At 38.9% G+C, this 27,460-nt stretch overlaps 1 protein-coding gene across 8 annotated transcripts; it reads left to right on the top strand.

Annotated features, from left to right (window-relative positions):
* Window positions 1-2,334: 2,334 nt before the first annotated feature.
* On the top strand, window positions 2,335-27,460 carry FBXO38 (F-box protein 38). 8 transcript variants are annotated; one of them, XM_068409089.1, is made up of 23 exons: window positions 2,335-2,413; window positions 4,356-4,461; window positions 5,097-5,238; window positions 6,100-6,233; window positions 7,362-7,525; window positions 7,946-8,111; window positions 8,459-8,596; window positions 8,901-9,038; window positions 9,450-9,543; window positions 9,973-10,103; window positions 10,418-10,588; window positions 10,841-10,983; window positions 11,865-12,087; window positions 12,778-12,897; window positions 13,991-14,170; window positions 15,979-16,698; window positions 19,760-19,860; window positions 21,530-21,632; window positions 22,683-22,849; window positions 24,028-24,173; window positions 25,004-25,107; window positions 25,377-25,490; window positions 26,816-27,460. In XM_068409089.1, exons 3-23 carry the CDS (start codon window positions 5,111-5,113, stop codon window positions 26,992-26,994), a joined length of 3,564 nt encoding a protein of 1,187 aa, XP_068265190.1. In that variant the 5' UTR covers window positions 2,335-2,413; window positions 4,356-4,461; window positions 5,097-5,110; the 3' UTR covers window positions 26,995-27,460. The 8 variants fall into 8 exon arrangements, with proteins under 8 accessions (XP_068265190.1, XP_068265184.1, XP_068265185.1 ...); XM_068409083.1 differs by having other exon boundaries at window positions 19,697-19,860; XM_068409084.1 differs by having other exon boundaries at window positions 4,356-4,466; window positions 19,697-19,860.

Here is a 27,460-nt window from a genome sequence, read left to right as displayed (position 1 = left end):
ATTACGAAACCTCCCTAAAACATAAACTTGTAGTATGTATGTCCAAATAGCTTCCACCAGCTCTAAATGAAAGGTCTCACCCTGGATAAAAGGAAGCAAAGCCAGTGCTCTAATAGTAGTTTAAGAAACAATAGCCTCTTAACTTTGTAATCTTCTTAGTAGTGTGCTATATGTAATGCACTGTGCTACTTCATTTCAAATTTGATCAAGATCAGAACAGTATTTCTATTGATGGCTGTTCAGCATCTCTAGTTTCTAATTGTTTTGCTTTGGGTTTTAGTCTAGATATCTTCAAGTGCCTCAGACTGTGAACTTTCTCATATGTAGCAGTGGAGACAGAAAGAAATAGAACCATCACAATAGATCCACATATAACTGTTCTATATGACAAGTTACTGGGTTTCTGTTAAGGAAAAAAAAGGGTGTTTTTGGTTTCTGCTGTCTATCTTGTAACCACCTAACCATTCACGTACTCTGACTGTTTATACATAAGTTTAAATGACAGTTAAACAAAACTGCCCTGCCCAAATGACTTAATACAATTTCATCTCTCTTGTGCCCTTTTTGCGATCTTCTCTTATTGCCATTAAATGTGTGCACCCCCCACCTTTGGGTGAGGCTGAGGCAGAGCAGGAACAAGCATTACTAGACTTGGATCCTGCTATTAAATGAACTACTGTTTCTCTTTTCTTGTTTTCTTTTCAGAGGAGGCCTCACTTGCCTATTTTCTCCATATTTTGGGTTCTAAATTTATTGGATGCTGCTGTTGACACATCTAAAATCCACAGTGATTGCCAAGAAGAGGGTCTGTCCCTGTTTAGCACAGCTGTTCTATGGTCAGCAATAGTATCAGTGGCACCAGTTCCTCTCTTTCAGAAACCCAGCTTAAATTCAGTCTATCCTGCATCTGTTCCTGTCACTGGGCCATTATTTTCCTGCTGTATGCTGCCTTCTCCTGCTGCTTTTTTTTTCCTGTACTGAAAGAATCCTGCAGGAATGTAATGTGCCAGGCTGTGGGTAGATTGTATGAGGTATTAGCCAATAGATGTTTCTGCTGTCTTTGCTGTAGGTAGCAGTGATGATGTAAGAAGTTAGCTGAGGGATGAAGAGAAACAAGACTTGGACAGAGGAGTTATTTGATTTTGTAGTCATAATAATTACTTCTAATATGCAAGAGGAAAAGCTAAACAGGAGCATTTCCTGAAGCCATTTCACAGTTGGGGTAAATCAGAGTAACCTCAAACTAAACGTGAATGCTACTGCATGCATTTGCTGAATCGTTTTTGAAAAGAGATGGTCTCAGTGCTTCCTTGTACACGTGGGTTTTTCTGATAGCTTCTCTGTGACTCACTCTGCTCATTCTGCAAGTCAAACTAAAAATTTCTTACTTCCATATTTCACCACAGAACACTGTGGATTGTTCTGGGATGATCATTAAACCAGTAACTGCCTCTTTGCATACTGGCCTTCACAAAAAAAAACCTACAAACAGTCTGCTCAGTAATCAAGGGGCTTTGTTACTCAATTCCGTGGGCTTTGCATGAAGCTTGCCTCCAAGATGTTTAGTAAATTGCGATTTCTGTTGGGATCAATCCAAATGCACCGATTAAAAGATGGCCTAAATACGGACGCTCAAAATGCTGCAAAAAGACTTTGGCAAAGGCAACTAGCAGGACTCTTGAGGCTAGGCTAAAGTCTCTGCAGATAATGTATCACTATCACCTGCCACTTCATACAGAACTATGTGTTGGGGTGTAATTTTTATAAGTTATGTTCCTCTCTCTATGTGTGCAAAGTGACCTTGGAGTCTCACAGGGGCCTGGGAGCTGTTTTAATCTACAACACCTCAGGGGTGCACTGCCACATCTGTGGTTGCTGTTGTTGCGCCAGAGCTCCTCACCAATCTTTCAGGGTTTCCTCGGTTTCCTCAGTTCCTTCTCCTTCAAGCTACCCAATTTATGTCCCTGTACCTCAGCTGGCATTTAATGCTCTCAGGGATCTGACCTGGGGATCTGTGCCCTGTCGCCGGGCCTGCTGACACATGTCCTGCCAGCTGCCTCAGGGCGAGGTGAGACCAGGCCGGCCGAGGCTCTGGCAGGCGGTGCTCGGACCCCTCCCCGGGCTGCGAGGGGCCGGCCGTGGGTGCCCCGTGGCCACTAGCGCCATGGCGGCCCTCGGGTGACGCCCTGAAGGTGGCGGACGCGCCGCCGCACTCCGGACGCCCGCAGCAAAGCCCCGCCCCTCGCGGCCCCAACATGGCGGCGGGGCGGGACAGCCCGGCTCCCGCCCCCGGCCGGCGCCGGAAGTGGGGCCGGAAGCGCGGCGGCGCTGGCGGAAGGGGACGCGCAGGAAGCGGGTGCCGGGGTTAACCCTCCCCCCGCGGCCACAATAACAGGGCGGTGCTGAGGGGCAGGTAAGGACCCGCGGGTTGGGGGGCGGTGGGGGCTGAGCCGGCGGCGGGGTGGCTGGGCCCGATGAGCCGGAGGCTGCCGGCCCCCCTCTGGCGGCGAGTGGGCCTGGTGCGGCGGAGCGGTGCCGCTGTCCCCCTTCAACGGCTGGGGCTGTAGTTGTCCAGCACCGGGGCGGCCCGGCCGGGGGCGGTGAGGGCCGTTCCCCGGTGTGACAGGCCCTGAGGAAAGCGGCTCTCCTTCCTGCTGCGGGGAAGCCCTTAGACGCCGCGTTAGGGGCAGCTGCTGCCGCCGCCCCCCCCCTCCCGCTGAGGGAACGGCGGCGCTTGGGCTGGCTGCAGGGAAGAGGGCTGTGGGGAAACCTGCTTTTATATCGCTTATCTAAGCAAAAATAAACTTGTTCTTTTTTTTTTTTTTTTTTTTTTATTCTCCCAGTAAGGGAACACCCTTCTGAAATTAGCGCTTGCCAGCCCGTCCCTAGCTGCTCCTCCGCATTATTCTCTAAAGCGGTCGTTTCTGCGGGGCCGCGCGGGTCTCCCTGTGGCTTTTTCAGCATTTTAAGTTCAGTGTAGCAGTTACTAATCGAGAAGGTACAACATCGAGCTGTTGTTTCATACAAAGACTCTCGTGAGCTAATTGAGTTGGGGAGAGCACAGCTATGTTTTATCAGCTTTATTAAATATCTGAAGGGGTTGGTTTTTTGAAAATGGGGTCATCTTCCTAATGTGGAATGAGGTGTTAAAGCTGCACACATTAGCTTAAAAATAGCGTCAAGAGGAGCATGTATTTTGCAGAAACTACTGCCTCATAAGAGACTAAGTCATTGGTTTTGCCCTTTTCTTAATGGCAGGAGCCAAACCAAACTATAGCCCAAACCCAGAGGGCAGGTTGTGATCATTGCATTTAAATCTCGCAGGATTCTTTCAGATGTTTTCCCTATATGCTGGTCTGTTTGTTAATATCTTTCTTTTCTCTTATCTTATATCACAGCCCTTTTAATGCTGTCCTTTAAATACTGCTGTATTGTATTCCATCGTGTGTCTGCATCAATATAGAATTTTTTACGATGTATCCTGCCCTCTGTTCAAATTGAGTGATCAAGTGACATTCAGTGGGAATCCGTGTAATACTTGTTTTCATTGGAATCCTGTCTCGTAGTTTGAAGTCAATTTTGGACTTCATGAAGTTGAACAACATTACAATTTAATATTACAAACATATTAAACCTTTCCAGTGTGCACCAAAAAAAGGATAGCATGTGTAGAGGCAACAGTCCCAGTGTCTTTAGCTTTGGCTGGAGAAGTCCCAGCCAATCCCAAGGAGTAGAGGTATGTTTCATGCTAGTCACTGGCAGAAGGTGCTAATTTAGTTATTTTTATATGACCATTTTAAATAAAATTAATTGTGATAACATGCAGTTGTTAATTTAAAATGCATATAGAAATGTGTGAAAGCACATGTTTTTCAATAATTAGATCACAGTGAGGCTATCGATATTTCAAATTTTGTGCCAGCATATAAATAATGTGTTGGGAAAGGCAAAATTTTTCTTTTTCATTTCCATGCGATACTTTGTTTTTCTTGTCAGTTGCCACTTCCATGTAATGTGAAACATACACTGTGTGTTTACATCATAGTGAATGCTGTAACAGATGCATCTCTGATAATGTATCTTTTTAAAAAGTTGTTTCTCCTCATTCACTGGATTTTGGTATTCAACCTGTTAAACAGGTTTACTTGAGTTAATGATGCTTTACCCTACTTAGCAGAAAGCATTCCTCAGCTAAATAGCAGTAGTGAAGACATTTCTCATGCTGTTCATCTGCATGAGGTGTTAACTCAGTTATTCTTATGTTAACATTAAGTTTGTATTTATTTTAGTTACATGTTACTTCTTGTAATCAATTTGTATGTTTTAAAATGAAACATGTATTATTGTTATTTCAGTCCTCCTTCAGTCTGCCTATATGTGTGCTGCAGAAACAATGTAGACACGAACACATTAATTCACTAAAAGGAAAGAGGAGAGGATACCCTGCACATTGCTGCTGAGGCAAGGTCTTTCAGTTTTTCTGGGGCTTTGATCTTTAACTAAGCAACCTGAATATTTTATTTGGTATTCTAACCTCTAAGAAGAGCTACTTTGAGGACCTTTAACAGGGCCTTTTTTGGGAATGATCAGTAGGAGTCCATTTTTTCTAAAAGGCAAATTATTTATTTTTCTGTCAGAGAGAGGCTTTGGGCTTTCTGTTTCACTGGAACATATCTGGTTGGTATTTGCTTGGTAACCTCTGTAGTCACCACACAGCTTCCTTGTGATTTGTCTTGATCAACTAGTGTGTGGATGGTATCTCAGAACATTTTGTTCACGCAAAAGAATTGATTTTTTATTAAACCTGTGGTGATTTTCCTCTTTGTCAGTTTCCCTTAGCTCAGAGGGACTTTCTACTTTATCTGATGTTCATCAGGTTACGTCTGAGATGTCATGTACGAGGCAAACCCTAACTTGGAAGAATTTTTCTATTTCTTAGTTAATTCAGCTGTACTGGAGCCTGTCTTTATTGGCATATTTTGCCGTTTTTTTTGGGTAAATGAAGCTTAACTGGTGTGTCCTCCTCTACTCTCTGTCCTTTTTCTCTTTCAGTTGCACTGAATTTGTGTAACATTGTGAACATTTCCTTTCATCAGAAATCATTGCAAATATGGGTCCCCGGCGGAAAAGCGTGAAACCGTGCTCAGTGAACAGGGAAGGCTCTGAGTCTACCAAAGCTGATGAGCCAAAAGATTACATGAACCAACTCTCTCATGAAGTGCTTTGCCACATCTTTAGGTGAGCAGCTTGTCAGAAGTCAATTTATTGTTTATTTTTATAGTTTTTTCCATTTTTTTCCCACTCTTACCTGCAGTGATGCTTGTGTCACATAGTATTCAGAAAGTGTAGATGTACCACGAATGAGTGAATAAAAACTGGATAAAAGGGGTGAGAAATGTTTTTTCAGTCCCAGAATTCATTTGGATACTTTGAAATGAATGTCATGAATGGTAGAATGAAGAGGAAATAAGTAAGTGATTTAATTCTGTTCACCAGTTGTGGTAACAAGTGTTTAAATATTGATTTCAGTGCAGAAATGTATCTCGGGTATTACATAGTTGAGGTACATGTTTTGAAATTGTTGAATCCGCTTCATAGTGTGTGGAAGGGAACTTGGATGAGTATATAATCTTCGCTACAGCACAATCCTTCTCCAATATGTTCAGTCAATTATATTCAAAACATGATGTCTTACTGACGAGTTCTTTAAAAACAGTAGCTCTCCAAAATGTTTCCAAATTGAGCATGCTAGTATGTCCTAGAAAATGAAAGTACATTTAATTAAACCATGTAGAAACTATTGTGGCAAATGGTTTGGTCAGCAGTATGTATTAGCAAGCTAAAGCATCTCTCCATTTTAATATTATATTTGTACCTTAAATATCTATATTCAGTGTAAAAAATTGGTGAGTCGTTCTGCTTAGCAAATTTTCACACTTTTATTAGAGTACAGTCTGAAAATTCTGTTTGAATTAATGTTATTAGGTGTTAGAAATATATGAATTTCTGTACTCGTGCTTGGGATGTTCTTTAGTTTGGAAAAAGTAGAAAAGGATCCACCTTTGATAAATCAGAGGGGTGTTTTTTCCTCTCCCAAAGGTACCTTCCCTTGCAGGATATCATGTGCATGGAATGCCTGTCCCGGAAGCTGAAGGAAGCAGTCACTCTTTATCTGCGAGTAGTGAAGGTTGTGGATCTATGTGCAGGCCGTTGGTGGGAATACATGCCCACTGGTGAGTAGTGCACTCACTCAAGACATGGCATTAAAGTGGTATTGAGCAAAACTGTCTGTGCTATCCTGCTATTTTATGACACATTACAGGGTAGATTTTCAAAAGCAGTAAAAGGAGTTAGATGTTTGATTCCTTTTGACTTTTGTGAGACTTGGGTGACTTCCTTGAGTACGTGGTTTGGAAAATTTGTGTGTGTGTATGTGTGTGTGTGTGTGTATATATATATTGGATATTACTGTAGCAGAAATGGGGATTCTCTGTAGCAATCTGTAAATACGATCTGTGTTTGTCTGATTATTGTAAGGGAGTTAATCCAAGGGTTAATCCAAGAAGAGGCTGTTTGCATGCAGGCAGGAAAAAATACAATGGAATGAGAGAGCAACTCATCTGCCAACACTTAACAATGTAAGAATAAATAAGTTTTCATGTCATACCTCAAGCCATCTTCAGATCAATAGATAAATTTGGCAACCTAGGTCAACCCTGTGAGTATTAGGATTTCTGTTGGATTTAAATGACACTGCTGGGATTTGTTGGGGGAGAGAGCTAAAATGAGTGAATTCTAAAAGTTAGAGAATCTGCAAAGTTAGATTTATTAGGGCTGATATCAGGTAGATGGTTAGACCTAACCTAAGATAGATGTAAATACAGGTAACTGACTGGTTTAAAATCTTTATGTGTTGTCTTATATTAGGATAAAATAATCCTTTGCTTTAAGAAACTCTTACTTCTTTGAGAATTGTGGTGAGTAGTGATGAACTGCAGATAACTGATCCAGCTTGATATTTTTGAGCCATGTACTTGATAAATGGAATTCCAGGAAAGATACAGACACAAATCCTGACAGTCTGCAGAGGAGCTTCATCTGAGAAGGGAGAAAGTATAGTTAACCCTGTAGCCGTGCAACTCCACTGAAAGAAACCTATAGCAAGTCTGCAAAATTTAAGGCAGAAGAGTATGTAGGTCATGATTTCTAGAATCTGGAAGGAGAAGACAAGCTATTACTTTACCGAGTAAATCTTTTGACGTTGTAGAATTATACTACCGTGTAAGAACAATGTGTTTGGCTTTCCCTTTACAGGTAGGTGTCTGCTGTCACACATACCAAATCTGTTGTTGTCATCTTAGGTTTCACTGATTCCAGTTTCCTAACGCTGCTGAGGAAGATGCCAGACATTGAACAACTTTATGGTCTTCATCCCAGGTATCTTGAAAGACGTAGAGTCCGTGGCCATGAAGCTTTCAGCATTCCTGGAGTTTTAGAGGCTTTGCAGGCCTGTCCAAATCTGCTGGTGAGTGGGTAGTCTTGAGAGAGAACCTCCTTCAGCATCTGAGATGGTGCATGTTAACAGAGCAGAAGAAATGTGGCAGGGACTCATTGCTTACAGGGCTTCCTGTTCAGACCTGGGCTTTGTATTGAGATCTGGCTGTACAGAGTAGCAGTTAATTGTGACTGTATCTGCAAATGTGCAACTAATTTGCGAATGAGTAGCATTTTTAGTTGCACCAGTGGGAATCGCAGGTGCTCTTAAGTCCAGAAGTGAATTAAAACTCTGATCCCTTTGCTTTTAAAAAGATAAGTCTTGCTACAAATTTAAAGTGAAATAACACGTTGCATTACATATAGGGTGTTATTGAGAAGTTTACATGATTAAGATGATATTGTTGCTTAAACTGGTGTTAGAGCATTTGCTTTGCTTCCTTTTATCCAGGGTGTTGAGACCTCTCATTTAGAACTGGTGGAAGCTATTTGGACATACATGCCACAAGTTCATATTTTAGGGAAGTTTCGAAATCGTAATGGTGCTTTTCCAATTCCTCCTGAGAACAAGCTGAAAATTCCTATAGGAGCTAAAATTCAGACTCTGCACTTAGTAGGTAAGTGTTTAATGATGCAGTAGTTGGCTTCAACATGGGTGAATTGAAAGGCTTCGAAACTCTGCAAGATTGTAATTATTTTTAAGAGAGAGAATTTGGCATGTGGCATTTTTGAAATACTGGTTGCTGTATATATGATAGCAGATCCAAAGGGCAAATGCTAAAAAAACGTGTTGACGAACTGAGGTGAAGAACTTGTGTTTAAAATGTTTACAGCTTTTCTCACATGCCACAATACAAAGACAAGACTTCATTTTTAAAGCCAGAATGTTAATCCAAAGACATTTATCCTAGAGTTTATAGTTTAAAGCTTGTTTAAAGTGTTTGTTTTGTTTATGTATTATTAGGGGTGAACGTCCCTGAGATTCCTTGTATCCCAATGCTGAGGCACCTTTATTTGAAGTGGGTGAGACTCACCAAACCACAGCCTTTTAAAGATTTCCTTTGTATCAGCTTACGCACTTTTGTCATGAGGAACTGTGCCGGTAAGAGGGATTCATATGTGGAGGGGATGTTTTAGCATGCGGGAAATCTGCTAATTCTGTTGAAGCTGCATAGGCCCCAACTGTAAATGGAAATCTTAGAATACAAGATTCTGAAAACAGTCGTTTTATTCATGGTGTTGGATAGAAATGTGTCCCTCTCCTGTACATTATTTGGTGCTATGCAGATCTGTTGACTTCCTGATTTAGATGGATATATGTGGACATTTTTTAATTCTTTCACGTGATACATTCAGTGTTGTTAAGTGAACAACCATCTTTGTCTACATTGGTTTATTCTATGTAGGACCCACAAATTCTTTGAAGTATGTTCCCCTAGTGACAGGCCTGGCTTCTGCTCGAAATTTGGAGCATTTAGAACTGGTTCGTGTTCCATTTCTTGGAGGTCTTATCCAGCACGTGGTAGAAGATAGCTGGAGATCGGGTAGGAAACTTCTTATCCCTCGTACTTAAAACAGACAAACAAAAATATTAGCCAATACTGGAAGCATGTGAAGTTTAGCTTGTCTGTGGCATATCCTTTCTTGGTTATTATTTTAAAGGTACCAAGTTTGGAACTATGATTATGGTGCTAAATATAGCTCTGTATTGAGTATTGTTTTAATCTTTTAACTGCAATTAACTCTTAACTGATAAGCTAACCTTCCAGTTTCATTTGTTGGTGAGTAGAACTAGCAGGATTGGAGGGGAGTCGGGTGAAATATATGTTTTATTGATTTGCTAAAAAGAGATATGTTTTGTTAATTCACTTGTCAGGATGACACTGATGGCAATGTATAACGCTTAAAGTTTTGATCTGTGACTGAAGTAAAATGATGTGTTTTTTATTTGTCAGGTGGTTTTAGGAATTTGCACACTATAGTTCTGGGAGCTTGCAAGAATGCACTTGAAGTGGATCTTGGCTACCTCATCATAACTGCTGCACGAAGGTATGGGCCTTTAGATCTTTCTTTCCCCCTCCTCCTCTTTCAAAATAAGTATCTTAGTAATGAAGTCCCAAGAACATGAAGAAGCAGAACAACCTTCAAAAATTTAAGGAATAGACATTTAAACTTCATATAACAGGAGTATTCTGTCGTTAAAATAACTGGAGTTATGTCTGCTTCTGAATCACTTTGTGTCATAAGCCATCTTCTTAGACCTATACCTGAAAAGTGTGGTGCTGTTAGTCTCACAGCTCCTATATTGCTATGTAACTGCCAAATACTGCCATAAAGATACAACAAATATCCTCTTAATTCTGCCATTGTTGAAACAATATTTTCATTTTATTACCAGAGGGCAACCTTTTGCGTGGTTTCTATGGCAAATGTGTTTTGGCATGCCTTTTAATAGGAACAATTCTTAATTGCATTCAGGTTGCATGAAGTGCGGATCCAGCCTTCCTTGACCAAAGATGGTGTTTTTTCTGCTTTGAAGATGGCTGAACTGGAATTTCCACAGTTTGAAACTCTTCATCTAGGATACGTTGATGAGTTTTTACTACAGTGTACGACATTTTTTATATACATAAATTATTTGACAAATATAAGCAGTAAATAAGTTGGTGTGTTTTCAATCATTTTCTAAGAGTGATTAAAAAGCATATTAATGTACCCATATGGAGGCTGCTGATCTCATACAGCCAAATATGTTTTTCTTCACTTCCTGAAACTCTTACTGAAATTGGGAAAGCCTCAGCTTTATTGAACTGAAATAATAATCTCACCCATTTTGCCAAATTGGTCTGAAATACAGAGTTAGAAAATCATACTGTAAGAGGGAAATTTGTGAAATTTACTGCTGTGTTTGCTACCATCTTAGGTAAAATGACAAATGGAGACTTGGTGAAGTATGGCTTGGCTGATGTGGTTGAAAATCCGGGAATTATTACAGATATTGGTATGAAAGCTGTAAATGAAGTTTTCTCTTGCATCAAGTATCTCGTCATTTACAACTGCCCACATCTACATAACCCAAATAATTGGATCACAGGTATTGCACACCCTTGAAATTTTAGAGATATTATACAAATAGCTGTGATATTAAAACAGAATTTTTCTGCTCATAATGCTGCTTGTTCTGTTTCTTAGTAAGTACATTAAATGATGCTTGGTTTGGAACCACAATGATGTGGTAACAGTCAGAATGGAGATACGGAAGATGCCTACTCAAATCTGGAAAGGATATAATGAAAAATAAGTGAGAGAGGAATCCTTCAGGAAATGCTTCTCTTCTTTTCCGCAGATCATTCAAGGTGGACCCGACTGGTTGACCTCACCCTGGTGCGATGCCATGCAATAAAGCTAGATTCTTTTAGTCAGTTCATTGAGTTATTGCCAAGCTTAGAATTTATTTCTCTGGACCAGATGTTCCGTGAACCTCCGAAGGTGAGTCTTTCAGGGAATGGTTTTGCTTTTCTTATTGCCAGCTCATTGGAAATATGGTGAGGTCCAGCTGTTATGCATTCTTTTAAAAGTTGTAATTAATGAAATAACTTGGTAAATAAATTAGTTTGGTTTGCAGTTGCTACTGTTACGATAGGGAGAATGATGCTGCTTCTGCAGATGGGAGCAGTGGCAAGGTATGATCTTGTATGAACGTGTGACCAGGAAAGGAGACCCACATTGATTCTGTGTTTCTGTTGAGGTCTTTGCTGCTACTTAATTTTGCTGCTGCTTTTTATATGTTTTTTTTCATGCTTAGGGATCTGTTTACAATGCTAAGGGGTTTTTATGATTTTTGTAATGGTTGAAATGGGGGTACTGTTCCCCTGTTGGAGTGCTTTCAAAGCTTGGGAATTTCCTTTCTTCACGTTGTCCCCTCTCCCACACTGTAACACAAATGTTTCTAACAGCTGTTGTAACGTAATGAAAACTGCCTATGTAAAGAACTGCTTTCTTTGATCATTAATTCTATCTTGAGGCTACTGTGTTCTGGGAAGACTATATAATCTGCTATTTATATTGATGTAATATGATCTCATAGCAAATGAAGTACAATTTAATAAAGTAAGATTATATGCTTTGTGGAGTTCCCTTTCATTAGGAGTTTAACAGAGGGGTGTAAGTTTTCTGGGTTGCCAGACTTAAGATGGAACACTACAATGTGCAGCATAAGGAAGTATTAGGGACAATTTCCCTGTTCTTCAGAATATTGTTCTGCTATCCTGGACGCTACTGACAGAATCCTTTTTCTGTTGGCATTAGGGTAAGTTGTCGAGATAACATGCCCGTGTTTTCAAATCTTAATAGTTGCTCTTTGTTTTCAGGGTTGTGCTCGTGTGGGCCTAAGTGCAGGCACAGGAATTGGTGTCTCATCTGCCCTAGTCAGCAATCAGAACTCTAACAATGACAATGACAACAACAATAACCACCAGAATAACAATAATCCAAACATCCACCACAACAATCAACAACACCCAAATGACCAGAATGAGGAGAATGAGCTGCGGCAAGATGGTCAAGCTGACGAGCAGCAGATTGCAGCTGAGGGTAATCTCTGATCTTTGTGAACCTTTGTAGGCAGTCATTTTATTTGCATTGCCACTTAGGTAGGATCCTAGAGAAGATACGAATATATATTGAAAGCTTGTTGCTCTTTCAGTTCCTGGTATGTAACTTCTTTAATCTTTCTGAGGGCTGTCTGCACATCTCTGATACCTGTGTGATAAAAACTATCTTTGTATTGAACAGCTGTTACAGGCACATTACAATTCAGTGATTTGTGTCAGTACGGGTGTGGGCAATGTAGAGTTTCAGTGTGATGCTCACTGGTGGAAGTGTGAAGTGTTTTCTAGGCTCCTCTCATGAGAGCTGGGAGTACATCACAGTGTCAGATGGCATATTTTTAAACTTTCCCAGCAAAGGCAGAAGTCATTGGAGGGAACGAATATGTAAATCCTGGTTCTACTGCTCACTGCAGTAAAACAAGACTTTTGAGGAGGAGTGGAAAATTTGGGAGAAGTAAACCCCAAAATTTAGGCTGGGGCCTTGGCTAAAGAGATGTAGAAAAAAATCTGAGAGACTTTGTGCAACCTTGAGAGTCACTGAAGGAATCAAGGCAGCTGTTACTTACTTCTTGATGATTCTTTGACTCTTTGTGGGTGCCAGTTGAATTCCTCCTATGCTTATGGGGTCTGTTGCTTCTGTTTCCTCTTTTTGACCTTATCTTAATCTTTCTAGCACTGAATGAGATGGAGGAGGTGGCACAGGAAGAAGGGATGGCTGCTGGGCAGGGCCAGAATGAGGTCCCGGCTCACAGCCAAGCTGTTGTTCCTATGGAGGTTGACGAAGAGCAAGCAGGTAACTTTGGTTTTGGAAAGAAATTACCTTTTGGTATCCCCTTCTTAAGGGGTTAAATTTTTCATTCTAAGTCTGTTTTTGTATGGTTTTCTTCATCTGGGTTGTCTGGTGTGTTTGGAATAATGATGTTGCACAGCTTACTGCTGTGAAGAAATTTATTCTGCTTTAAAGTCTGTTTTACAGTCCCCAGTTTTCTTTTGCATATGGAGTAAAATATCTTGATCTTAAAGCCTTAATTTTGTGCTGAGTATAATAAAAGACTCAGAAGACCTGAATGAGCTTGTCATGTTCTGATGTTGGTGTTAATGGCCTTACTTTTTTCACTGCAGCGTGTGGATTCTTTGTTGCTTTTTTTTTCAAGCCAGAACAACTTGTTCCAGTGTTAATTTAATTTGTATTAGTGACATAAGGCAGTCTTGATTTCTTTTATAGCTACTATTTGCTGGACAACATTATTTTCTACTAAATATGCCAACAACATGGAGTAACATACACGTATGCTGGATCTGTTCACTTTTTCAAGATAACTTCTGAAAAGGTTATTTAACTTCATGTTCATTTCTTGTGTTATTCACAGGCAGATATGTCACTGTGATTGGCTAATGCCTTAAGTTAGTAGCCAAGAGAGGTAACTAACAAAGTACAGTTATACTGAAGCTTGATAACTCATGCTTCTCCTTCCCACTTCTACTGGTGGGATTTAGAAGGATAATTGCAGATATTCTGACCGGTATTTTTGTCTTTGTGATGGATGTTTCAGGAACTGATTATAATATGTAGTTGTGCAGTTACTCATACTATTATAGAAGAACCTTTAAGCTGTTCTGAAGCAGAGAAACATTACAGAAAATCCGTGTTTTGTGTTACATTGTGACACTCTTCCCCTTCCAAACTAGAATGCTTTAATGCTGAAATGCAGTGTTTTGCTCTACTCATATTTGGATTTTAATAAGGGAGCCACAGAATGGGTGGCTAAATTGAACCAAATTCATCTCTTGTCATTTTTTCAAGCAGTTCTAAGAGTTCTTCAGCCCTTTAATCCATGCTTGGCTTATCTTTACGTGAACTGTTGGCATTCCTCTACTGTTTTCAGGACCAAGTGGCATTCAGCCTGTTGTAAAAGCGGCACCTATTACTGTCCATGATTCAGACAGTGAGGATGAGGAAGAGAACATGGGGACTTCAAGAGCCTGCATCTCTAACAGCATTGCACAGAATTACTCAGATGGAGAAGAGAAAAGCAGAGATCCAGTGGAAAGCAGAGAAACTTCAGGTATGAAACAGATGAGTTCCTGGCCACTGTTAAGCAAAATTTATTCTTAAGCTTCAGTCTTTCCATCTTGTTCAGTTTTATTTTCAGCTTTGTAACAGGCATGCTTGCTTGTTTGCCCCCTACTCTTTTCTTCCTGTTATAAATCTAGGATGGAGGTGTAAGGACACATCTCTTTCAGCTCCAATCACATAGCTGCTGTACAGAAACACAGAAATAGTAGTGCTGCACTGCTTTGCATGCAGAAACCTGCAGCTCCTCTTTTGGATTTCCAAGTGCACAGAATTTATTATGTCTGTGACGCCAAATTTGCAGATGTGTTTTCTATCTGATTCATCTGTCAAAGCATTGCTGCTGAAACAAAATGTGACCATTGGGGCAAATGAATGAGAGTTGTAGCCATCTTTTTGTTCATGGGGGCCCCATGGGAGCATCCTGAAGGGACGCTTTAAGATCAGTTTTACTTTGATGAGAGCTTTGGAGGTTAGTTTGAATTCTCAGGTTGGTTTTCAGTACTGTCATCTACACTTCCGAACAACACTTACTATTACGGCATCTGTGTATGTGTATATATACTAGTAGTAGTATATATATTATTATGACTCATTCAGAGACAGAGGCCTAGAACTTCATGGTAGTATGACAATTATAGAGACACATAGAAAAGGACATTCCCTGTCTCTTGAGTTTACAGCTATAAGCTGCACATCTTTGGCACCAAGTCTGAGTCCTGTGTCTGATGCTGTGTGTCGTACAGCCTTTCCAGCAACAGACATGACATGCTATTTCCTGAAGTTTGTATTCTAAGTGAAGTAGTTTCATATATACACAAGAAAGGAGGAAGTCAAATTGTAATCTATAAGTAATTGAGAGATGAAGTACATACAGTATTAAGCCTTAATGAATATTTAGCTAAGCAGTTAACATAAAAAACCTGCATCGTGAAGGACTCAGAAATGTACTGGTCTAGTACTGGTTTAATTTCTGCAGAGCCTGGGACATATCAAAGCTGTAATGGCTCAAGTATCTTCCTATTGTAACTAGCACACTCCCTACACATCAGCCCCCCTGTCATTTTAGTACATTTCAACAAGACTGGTAGTTTCAGTGTGGAAATCTGTAGAGTGCTGTGCTTATAGCGTAGATGTCAGTTCTGGTTTGAGGGTTGAAATAACCTGTGTTTGGAGACAATTTGCATAAACTTTTGTAGTGTCAATAATTTTTTTTTCAGGCTTGATTTAGTGTAGTTAGCTGAGAGGCTCAAGACAGTAGCTGTTAAGTTCCAATTGTGATTTGTACGCTGTTGTCTATGGTTTTTTATTCATCTGTAAACTGAGACTGATGTTGCCTGTTGACACCACTTTCCATACCCAGGAGGGGGAGCTAAGGATTGCCATTGAAAGCACAAACTTTAGTCCTATCTATGTTACTATTTAATTCATCAGACTCATATTTAAGAAAACAGAAGCCTATTGTCAGTGTGTTTTTCATATTTCTCTGCTTTGGCCTTTTTAACCAGCTAGCTGCTTTGTGAAAATATTAACATCTCTGGCAAAAATGTATCTCATTTACTGACAAACACCCCAACACATCACTACAAAAATACCTGCAAGACATTATAGAGATTCAGCAACTGCGAGAAATATTATTCATTCCCATAAGATGTAAATAGCAGCATGGTCCTGACAAGATTTATCATTGGCCTCTAGGCTGCCTTCTGGTTTAAGTAGCCTCTAAGAGAGTAGCACTCAGCATTTATTTAAACTGTGTATTAGGTTGTCTCATTGTTCTCTCTCACTTAACTCTTACAGTAAGCGGTAAAGGCAAGACACCGCTGCGGAAGAGATGTAGCGCCAGCCAGGTGGGCCAGACAAAGCACTTCTATACCGAGGAAAGCAGCTGTGAGAAAGGTTGTCAAGTAACAAGTGAGCAGATTAAAGCAGACATGAAAGCAGCAAGTGACATGCCTGAAAGGAACAAAAGCAAAGATTCTTACCCAGGTTGCAGTAATGCTACAGGATCAACGGGAACATCCAGCTCCTGCAGTGCTGTTTCTCCTAGCCCTGACTGTGCACAGACAGCTAATGGCCACTCTGCTGGCACCAGTCCAGCAATTGGAGATGAATCCAGGCAGTGTATCTGCTCGCCTTGTAAAAGTGAAGGTTCCAGCGAGAGAGAGACTGAGGAGAGGTCTGGTTGTTCCAGGTGTTCCTGCTACAAGCCACAGGACACACAACAGAGGACTAGTGGGTGTTGCGATGGGGAATGCCCATCCACAAGTGGAGCCTGCAGGAATGGACCAAACAGCACTGGGTCAGACTTTGCACTTAGGACTCTGCCAAACTGCGGACCTCCAGGAAAGACAAATGATGAGAGGACTAGTGGGAGTGCCTGTGGGCGTGCCAGTGAGGAGGAGAGCATGGGCTCACAGCGAAGGAGCTGTGAGATGGAGTGTAAAGAAGAGTATCCTCGCCGGCCACTAACAAGAGCTAGAAGCAAGCTGTCCCATGTCCCTCTGGTGTCAGAGTCAGGTATGACCTATATGCATATATTAATTTCTGAGTAAACTACTGTGCTGGCATGAGACAGCATTGAACAACCGCAACACCCACACATAATACTGAAGTTAAATGTAAAGTTCATTGGTTAATAATTTAAAACTAAGTGGTTTGTCAAAGAGTCAGTATATGGATGGAACAGAAATGGCTGACTTCACTGCCATAGCCAGGTAAGATAACAGATCTCTCTGAAAGAGTGCCAGACTTTTTTTTCTCCATGCAAGTATTTCTGTATGTGTTATCCGTACATACTAAACAGTGTTTGATTTACCCATTTGAAAACCAAATGCAACTTCTTTTGACAGCTTCTCTCTTCCTGTGAAGGCTGTTATTCATTGAAACATAAGACTGTCTCCCCCATTAAAATTCTCCCTTTAAAAGGAAGAAGACAGAAGGTACGCTCAGATCTTAGCAAGAAGGCGAAAGTTAATAACTGATACTTTATCAACCAATAAACACAGACATAATTATAATTGAGCCAAGCTTGTGCACCTGCATATTGGATTCTACTTCCAAGTATATAAGGCGTGATGATCAAACTTTTTGAAAATTGTCTTTTTATTAAATAGGTTCATGCTTCACATCATGTAAAACAAACGAAACAATAAAATAAAAACAAAATCCGGAAGGGCTGGAATGAAGCAGAAAAGTTGAGAGAAAATAATATATATGAGAGGGGAACTTGCTGTTTCTTCCAAATACACTTGCTTTCCAAAATAATCATTTTAGTCTGGCATAGCACACTTTATAATTACGCCATATATCCAGAATTCTTTGCTGAGAATATCTGGCAAATAAAATGAAACTGAAAAATGAAATGTGCTAGTTACAGAACTGTATGCATTGGAGATAGAAAAGATTGATAGCAAATTAGTATCTCTGTTAACATGGAATGATTCAAACACAGTATGGCCTAGTGTCTTTCCAGTTTATCTTAATGTTCCCGAGTGATAACGAAGCCTAAATCACCTGGGATATTGTTCTGTAGCTAGATAATCTCAGATTAAAGAAATGATCTTGCTATTAAATTTAAAATGTCTGTTTTCTACCTTGTTCCATTATGACTAGTAATTAGTCTACAAAAATCAAAAGAAAATATTTCATCTCTATCCTCATCTATTACCAAAACATGAAGTGAAGTCAGTCAGATCTAAGTATTAAATCAGGGTATCTTTCTGAAAGTAGCTCTGTTTTCACATTTCAGCTGTTAGTCAAGAAAAGGATCTGTTCTGATCGTGGAGAAAAATGTCTCAGTATTTCCTGTATTTAGCCTACACCAGTCAGAACTGTTTTCCCAGCTCCATACAGTTATGTCTTTTTTTTTTTTTTTACTTGTTTTTCTCTTTGAAGCATCAGATATTAGCTGATGCTTGAGGCAGAATACGAGACTTGATGTGTCATTTTTATCTTTTAAATCCATGTTTAATACATAGGACAGTGAGGCTTCTTCTGCCTGGCTGTTACAGTGCTTTTCTTCACTAGGACAGGGTGTACAACATTAGAGTATAACCTGAAAATGCTTTGTTACGGAGTTGGAAATGTTTTTCCATAAGTAGTCTAAAAATGTCCTTTGAATATGTCTGCTGTCTATTATTCTAGCATAAATGACATTGTGGGTTTTGGCTTCTGTAACAAACCTATGTTTGATAGTAGGAGTATTTTTTTTTTCCTCTTAAATTATTGACTCATGTTAACAGTGGAACAAGTCAAATATTAAAGACAGTGAAATTTTAAAAGCGTTATCACCACAGACTGGCTGGCTAAAGGACAGCTCAAGTGTGTAATTTTGATTTTTACTTTAGTAAAAATGTAAGCCACGCTTTTTCTTGCAATAAATGTGGTTTTTTAGACTCGCTTTAGTTTGCATTTGTAGTGAAGCAAGCTTTTCCCATTTTAAAATGCACGTTATGTTAAACCTTCTGTAAAGATTTCTTGGCCTTGGGCTACGCCTTGAACAATTCAACACAAAATTGGAAAGTTTTTCCTATAATATAGCTAGGAAGTATTTCACTATCTGTAGATACTCTAGGAACTGTCAAAAAAATTCCCTGGGGATGATGGTTCATGGGTGTCACAAGTTGAGTAGTTAATATTAAATCTTTCAACCAGTGGATACCCTAAAGCAGTAGCCTGAATTCTGGAGGTCATAGGCCCACTGAAAGCCACATATTGATATTAATAGTTTACATGTATTGTTGGAATTTGCTGATGTTCAGTAGGAAAAGAGATATTTTTTAATGGTAGTATAGCATGGAGTAGTTCACATATAGTCTCTAATATTTTGCACTTCTATCTTGATCGTGAATCTCTGTGAACATGCCATATGTTTTAACAAAACAGTCAAAGGAAGCTTAATTTTAGTAAAATAATTTCTCGTTTTGATCTGTTAATCACAGAAAATTAATTCTAGGGCATTATTTTTGTCTTACTGTAGGAAGCAAGGGTGGTCATCTATCATAATTTCTTGCAAAGCCTCATCTTTTAAATCAACCAGGAATTTGATGTCACTGGTGCATGAAACAGTAAGAAGCAGCTTGGGAACATCAAAGTATTTTATACCTGGACATCCTTTGCAATATTAGGAAAAACTTAGTGACAGTTATAAAGAGCAGACTTTCAAGTAGTTTGAGATTATTTCTACTATTTAAAACATTAAAGCTATTTTGGTTCTTGTATTTGTCAAGAATGTTCTGTTTGCTGCAGAGAACTAAGTGTAACCTCACAATTCATCTTCTTTTCTTGGTTCCACATCTTTATGTGATGTTGAACTTCTAGGTTCAGCATTCCTGTGTTTTCATCTATAAACAGCCCACCCCCTCTGCCCCAAGTTATTTATTATGAATGATTTTGAGCAACAAACTTGAAAGTGATTTTTGTGCAAGGAAAAGAGATACAGTTGTTTTCAAGCCAGACAGGTATTTTGATCAGCTTATGTAAGAAATTAATATTCTTATTGAACATTTTCATCTAGGGAATGCCTCTGTTATCCTGAAATGCAAACAGAGGAAAGATTTTTCTATTTTTGTGCTTCCAGAGGTGGCTAAGGCAAAGCCACGGCAAACCACAAAGCGGAAAAGGACAGCTGACAAGTCCACAAGTACAAGTGACCCGGTTATTGAAGATGATCATGTTCAAGTAAGGTCTTTTTCTTCACTTGCTACAGGTTTATCACTGGGGATGCTCATGAACAATGATGTAATTATACAAGGTTGTCTTCCGTGTAGAGCCAGATGAGTTATAACTGATGTTGCTGCTGTCTTTGGTCTTAACCAGATACAGGAAATCTCTCTGTTAGGTGCAGTGATACTCTGACTGGCCTGAGAAGAGCAAAGTGTAAGCTAAAGCTAAACTGGAAGTTTGTCAGATACTCATGGCTCTAGTGCTACATGAAGTCCTGTCTTCCTACAGTGTCCTTCTTGATGTGCAGGGAAAAAATTTATTGCCTGGCATTTATTTTTGAAATGGCAGCATAGGCTACTGCTGCTAAAAGCAGCATGGGATATGTAATTACCTCTTGACATAGAAGTTCCGCCATTACTTTGCAGGCTGGAGGTTCTCTTAGTATATAAGTAACACAAGTTAATTCTTCTGCAGTGAAGATCAGTCATGGCAGGAGAAATTTCAAGGTCTGGCTTCACTGTATTGAGGCTGTTTACTCAAGGCTCATTTTCTAGCAGAGTATGAGATTGCTTCAGAAGGTGACTCTGAACATCTAACTTAAGCTTCTCTTCTGAGTGCTGCTGTAGAGGAACCTGCATGCGTTTATTTTCCCCTCTCTGTCCAATGAAGAACTTAGCCCCACTGATTTAAGATAGCTTTTGTGAATGTGTCCCATAATATTCTTCTGATTACTAGGATGCATTACAGCTTTTGTAATTAGCATAAAAGGTATTTTTGGGTACATGATTTTTCTTCTTAAAATATGCCATTTTGAAAGAACAGTGTTGTGATTTTTTAATTTTTTTTTAACTATCTGTGGTTACAAGAAACAGCTTAAATTGCTGGATCTGAAAGAGCTCATTGCAGAATGCTTCTTTTTTCTCTTTATATGTGTTTACTTTGTTTTAATAGAACTCTGTTTAGTCATCTTTGTCTAATTGGTCAGCTTCATTCTTGGGCTGCTAAATTTTGCTAGACTCTTTAGTGATAAATCTTTGAAAACTTCAGATAAAAACCAAGAAAGATCCTTTCTTATTACATTCTCCCTGTGCTCATGCTGTTGGAAACTATTCAGCTTATGTGTTTGATGTGTGCTTTATTTTTCTAATACTGATAGTGGACGTAGATGATTAAATAAGTTATATATAATTTTCAACCCTCCATGTGAGGTTTTCCTCTGAGATAGTGCTGTTTAAAATACATTGGTATGGGAAGTTAAACTATGATTCTCTGCTATACCTTCTTTCTGTGTTTAAACAAGTGTTACTGTCCAGAATTGCCATTTTTGCCATCGTGGTTGAAAAATAGAAATTGAATAGTAGAGAGTTTGAAGTTCCTGACAGGCGATACTTAGGTTTTCTGATAGAAATTGTGCTTTCTGATACGACTTCTCTTTTAATCTTGTGAAGTTGTTCTTTTGCGTTTTGTGATGTTGCTGACCAGCAGGAAGTCTTTTTTTCTCATTGCCATTAGTAGCCTAGTCATCTCAAATACCTGTTGCCAACAGAAGCTCTATTATGTTGATTAATATCCAGTTAATATCCTTCTGTATCTGGCAGTATCTTTTAAAATTCAGTTTATTTTAATTTTTTTCTTTGTTTTTACTCTGCCATATATTATTTCTGCTGTTTTAAATTTTCACCAGGTACTGACTTTGAAATCCAAAAACCTTGTTGGAATCACCTTGACCAATTGTGGAATAACAGATTTGGTACTGAAAGACTGCCCCAAAATGATGTTCATACATGGTATGTAGTTAATGTCATGCGTACCTTCTCCATCTGGCATTGTTAGAAATTCTTGAAAGGATTCAAGTCAGTCCACTGCTTATTTTGTATTCATCAGCTGCTTTGCTACATGTCAGGCTGATGCTTAGAACACCAAATATTACCGTTTCTCAATTTGAATGCCTCTTTCCTTATAAGTCTTATCAGGTTTAATAAAGATTAATATCTGAAAATCAACAGATTAAATTATATGACAGTTAGGAAGATGAGGTGTTTATTGAAGAGTGATAATACAATAATTGGAAGTTGATTAAATGAGTTCCAGAGTACCTTGTTTTTTATCTCATTTCTTCCTGCTTCCATAGGTTATTTAGCTGACATGATGATACATTTCTCCTTGACATGATAAAAATCTGTTTTAAATTATGGCATTTAGGCTGCATTAGATTCACATGCCAGGATATGCGACTAGTCCTGTAGTGAAGCATTGGGTCATTTACTGTTTTCTGCAACATCTACACCAAATAACACTTTTTATTTTGAAATGAGAAATCTCTACTTGGCAGAGAATGAAGACATTATTTCTTTATTCCAGAATACTTAGAACATTAATTTTTAACTAAATTTTGATCGCATGAGCAGCGTTACTAAAAAGGAAATCACTTTTTTTTTTTTTTTACATTGTGTGGCTTCACAGTACTCTATATGTGATCTGGTTTTGAAGTCAGTGGTTTTCAATTGTGGCAGTCCACAGAGCATTTCAGGGGGTTTTGTGAAAGGAAACAAAGGGAGAAAAAGATTATTGTTAGATTAAATTTGACATGGCGTTTTAAAAGGACTCTTCTTACAAGTTCATGCGTTAAAGGTTTGATCATAATGTGGAAGACATGAACAGCTAGTCTATTTCTCCAGTATACTTAAGTTGCCAGCTATCCAAACTACTTCAATAATTGTTATGTACATGACTTGTTTGTCTTTTGAAACAGTTGACTTTGAAAATCTCTGACAGGAGGCTCCTAAGGTGTTCTCAGTATTATGTTTCTTTTAATAATTTTGTTTGCTGATTTATAGCAACAAGGTGCCGTGTATTGAAACACTTAAAAGTAGAAAATGCACCAGTTGTCAATCGGTTTGACTATGCCCAGTGCAAGAAGTTAAACATGGATCAGGTTCTGGATCAGATTCTCAGGATGCCACCGGAAAGAAACCGGATCATTTATCTTCGTCCAATGCAGCAGGTACACAACCAGCTTTGGTTTAATCATGAACAGATCTGAAGTTCTGCCTGTATTCTTTCACCACTCTTGGCTGCATGTGTTTTTCAATTAATGCAAGAAATGTAAATGTTATTATAACACATCTCTTGAGAAACTTGTTTATTAAAACTTTATCCCATCAAGGCTTTTATTGCAGAATCTGGAAGTTGGATGATACTGAATTTTAAGACTGAATGTTGCCATCTTCAATATTCATTGCATTAGAAGATATTGTAAAAAATCATGATGCGTTGAATTAATTCAAACTGAGTAACTAAAAGTAACTGTAAGAACCTAGATGCTACTATATCAGCTTGTAGTTATGTAGAAACAAAGGCATGACATAGGCATAGGTATCTGAAATCTTTAACCTATGTCCTATTAGATTTAGTAACAGCAGTCAGTGTTTTGAATACTACTTTGCTGAAAGCTGCATCCTCTTTTGATGCTAAACAGTGTTGCAAGACAGTTGTGGTACTGGGAGCCACCCTTTCCTCCCCCAGATTATGTGTAAGAGCTGTAAGCACCACATTTAGTGAGTTGTTGAGGTCATTTGACAGGTAATGAAGAAGGCTTAATTTAAGATCTGAAATGTTTTTTTTTACTTTACCACTATAACCAGAGCATTCTATATTATATTCTGCTTCTCTCATGCAAAGTAATGCTTTTTCTGGCTTGGTTTGCCTGACCAGCAAGGGAAGGCTGATTTGATATAAAAGCCAGCTTTTCTTTGAAACCAGATCTCTTGCTTTAGCTCTTAGAGGACAGTGCTAAGACTGTTAGGAAAAAAAAAAAAAAGAGACAACCAAACAACCAGAAAATAACTCCTCCCCCTAAGCCAGAGACAAATTCTGAGAAAGTGAATGTAGTTTTGACCATTACGTAATTTTATGAAAGTTTACTTACATATTGGAGTTGTGAAACACATCAGAAAATAGACATTTCCCAGCAAATTCCACTACTCAAGAAATTCATTGGTAAAGCTGCACTAGGAAAGTTTTACTCTGCTTAATCATGTATTTCATTATGTATGCTGTTTAAATTTCTTTTCACTGGACACGTTCCCCCAGAATGTGGGGGATTTGGTAGATGTCTGCTCTTGACTCTAGAATCACATCTCTGTTTCTCTTGGTTACAAGTCTTTTTGCTGCCTTTCACAGGTTGACACATTGACTCTGGAGCAAAAGATATTTAGTGGCCCTTATCCGTACCACATTTGCATAATTCATGAATTCAGTAACCCACCTAATGTCCGCAATAAGGTGCGCATTCGGAGCTGGATGGACACAATAGCAAATATCAACCAGTGAGTACTTGCCCTTGAGTAACTTTACAGAAAAGGTATTCAATCCTGATTCAGCAGCTACAGCTTCAGTCAAGCTGTAGAGTTGCTGTATTCTGTTAGCCAGATTAAAAAAAAAAATGGTTTGTTGACTAGTGAAGGTTGAATTCTAGATGGTGCAATGTAGAATGTCAATGTCGGGATGTACCTAATAAAAAACATAGATTAAATAAACCTAACCATATGAAAAATACTGTAGAATTCTCCAGTTCTGTTCCATCCAGCAGTGATGCAATTGAACACTGAAGTAGTCAGGATGGCTGAGGAATATCTTTGAATCTGAAAACAAGTTTTTTTTAGCGAAAAAGAGAAAGACTGATTTACTCCAAGAAATAATGTTAGTTTATGGGGAAGATGATGTGCAATCAATATCAGCTCCTTACTGAAGAGCACAAACTCCCAGCAGCAGGGAATTGTATACAGTGGCTCTCATCCAACTGTTCTAAATCAGTGTTTTTGTCCTGTTTTTTCACTGAAATGACTAAGAAAACAAATTTACTTTCAAAGTTTTGTTTAGTTGCAGCTATGTTGGATTGTTCTTTACAGATAGAAAGCTATGCTTAAAAGGTAGCTTAATTGGTTTCTCATCTAAACTGTACGTATTCTCTGTGATCACTCTCAAAAGCGAAGGGATTGCATGCTGAGTTTGTGTGAGGGTCTTAGAGGAATGTTTCTGTGGATTCAGGCTCATTAAAGGAAAGGCTGTGTAATAGGATTTCCCATTTGGTTTTTCTGCCTCCTGCCTTCACATTTCCTGTCACTACTGGCTGTAATCTCTTCCTCCTTCTCTCTAGAGAGCTTATTAAATATGAGTTCTTTCCTGAAGCTACACGAACTGATGAAGACCTGAAGAAATACACTAAGTACCCTTGGGGACGAGATATTTACACTCTAGAAGGTGAGTGTTTATAAAGAACTGAAAGCTGATGATCAGTCTCTTGCTAAGATAAGTAACTTTGCATCAAGTTACAAGAGACATGAATAGTAATTCTTGTGAGGAAAGTGGAGGACCTTTGGTAAAGTGTGGGGCAATTGAAATGAGGAGGTGCTTTTCCTGCAGCACAGTGACAAATCTATGTGGTATCAGTGAAGTTTACTTAATGAAGAGTGCTGATGCTGCAGGAGTGACATTGTCCTCTTCATATCCTCATCCTGTCTATCTTCTAGGCATTGTGGATGGCGCCCCTTACTCCATGATTACTGACTTCCCGTGGTTGAGATCACTGAGAACAGCAGAGCCAAACAGCTATGCTAGATATGACTTTGAGGATGATGAGAGAAGTGGGTAATCTTTTTTGATGCGTTCAAAGAACTTTAACTTGTTGCTTGGTCCCACACTGACAATGCATTCCTTTATTTTTCAGTTTTCTAATTCTTAGGCTGTTTTTGGTAGACTATAAATAACTACTTGTAGCAGTGTTGGGAGCTGGGCCTCCAGGGAGGAGAGGCCTATAGTACTAAAACAGTATATCGGCCAGCTGGAGACCCCTAATACTGACAAAAACAAAGAGCCAATCTGGTGCTTAGCCTAAAAATATGATGGGTTTGTCATAATCAGAAGAATGAATGCATTTAAAACGCAAACAAAAACTAATGTTGTGATGTGTAGTCCCAGCAATTCATGTTCTGTGGAGTGTGCTGGCATTACTGCTGAAAGCTCAGCTGGACTACTGCCTCTGGCTTTGCTTTGTGAAAAGTTGTTAAGGTATGCTGAAGAGAGTCAGCAAAGAGAAGTGAGATTCACAGAAACTTGGGAGAAAAAGAAGGAAGAATTGGACTTGAAAACTCTGAAACAGAAATTATGTGGGTTAGAGTTTAGGATAGATACGCCTCTTTATACTTAGGAGCTTGTCTTATAAAATATTATAGTGGGCAGTTCCTAGGGCTCAATTAAGAACCTTGCTTGGTAGCAGGGCAGAAGATGTTATTCCACTACTTAATTAGAAAAATCTTGGAGTTTCCTTCATTAAAGGTATTTTTAATTGACATAGTTTTGGATATTCTTATCTAGCTCCAGTTCAAGGGGAAGAAGCTCAAGACGATGAGGAAGAAATCTTTTTTGGCTGTACCTTTGTTCTTTTTATTTTATTTTACTTTTATATTTATTTTATTTGAAACTGATCTGTAGACTTAGTGCTTGTCATTCAGTTTGTAGTCTGATTTATAAAAAATTGATATGTATTTGATTTAAAAGAGTAATTAGATTAAACATGATGTTAAAGCCATAAAAAATAAAGAAAAGACTGCTGCTTTTCCTTAATTACTCTTGTCTATAAAACATTTAAGTGATCACTGAAATTGATAACCTGAAAGCACATCAGATGAGTCTCAGGGGAAGGCTTTGTTACGCGCTGGGATTCCCTTCGCTCGTAGACATATTTACTTCGCGTACATTAAATGAGTATTGGAGCCATCAAAAGGTTTAAATATGGGGAAGGCAGAAAACCTTTTCTGCTTGAATAGTATTCCTTGAATGTGGCTGCTCAATGGAAGATTTTTCTGTTTGCTTTGGTTTCCAAGACTATCTGATTTAATGCAAAACAGATTCACTTGTGAATTTCTTTATGGGAAAGATTCTAGTTTTTATTCTTATGTGCCTTCCACAGCTACTATTTATGCACCCCGAAGGAAAGGACAACTGTCTGCAGACATCTGTATGGAAACAATCGGAGAAGAGATCTCTGAACTGCGCCAGATGAAAAAAGGTGTATTCCAGCGTGTGGTGGCTATCTTCATCCATTACTGTGATGTCAACGGTGAACCGGTAGAGGATGATTACATTTGAGTGGATACTCTCCTTAACCTGTCACCTCTCCCTAAATTCTGATTGGCACTGCCGGCCGAGAAAGCAGGTGGATTCTGTCCGAATGCAAAGCATTTTCTTGAAACACATACTTTGCAATTGCTCTCTCACAGTTTGGAAAAGAGTATGTAATAAATGTATAATGAAAAGTAAAAATTGTATACTAAGATTTGTACATAGAGGAAACAAAAGAAAAACTTCCTAATACTGAGACTTTATTTCATATGTTTATACAATTTAATTTAAATTCCATTTTAATGAAGGCCAATAATTAGGAACAGGGAATAATATTTGAATTTTTCAGCCCATACAATTCATAGCAGTATTTTTTTTCTTATAAACAAAATCCCATTTGCTGTGTTCAAAAGAGTCATCAGAGTCTCTTTTAATCTGTGCCTTTTTCTTGAGCATTTAAGAGTCCAGTCTGAGTAAACCTGTTGAGCACAAT

This window comes from Nyctibius grandis, chromosome 10 (genome assembly GCF_013368605.1).
Source record: "Nyctibius grandis isolate bNycGra1 chromosome 10, bNycGra1.pri, whole genome shotgun sequence".
In the NCBI taxonomy this organism is placed as follows: domain Eukaryota; kingdom Metazoa; phylum Chordata; class Aves; order Nyctibiiformes; family Nyctibiidae; genus Nyctibius; species Nyctibius grandis.
This window is presented reverse-complemented; position numbering and strand designations above follow the sequence as displayed.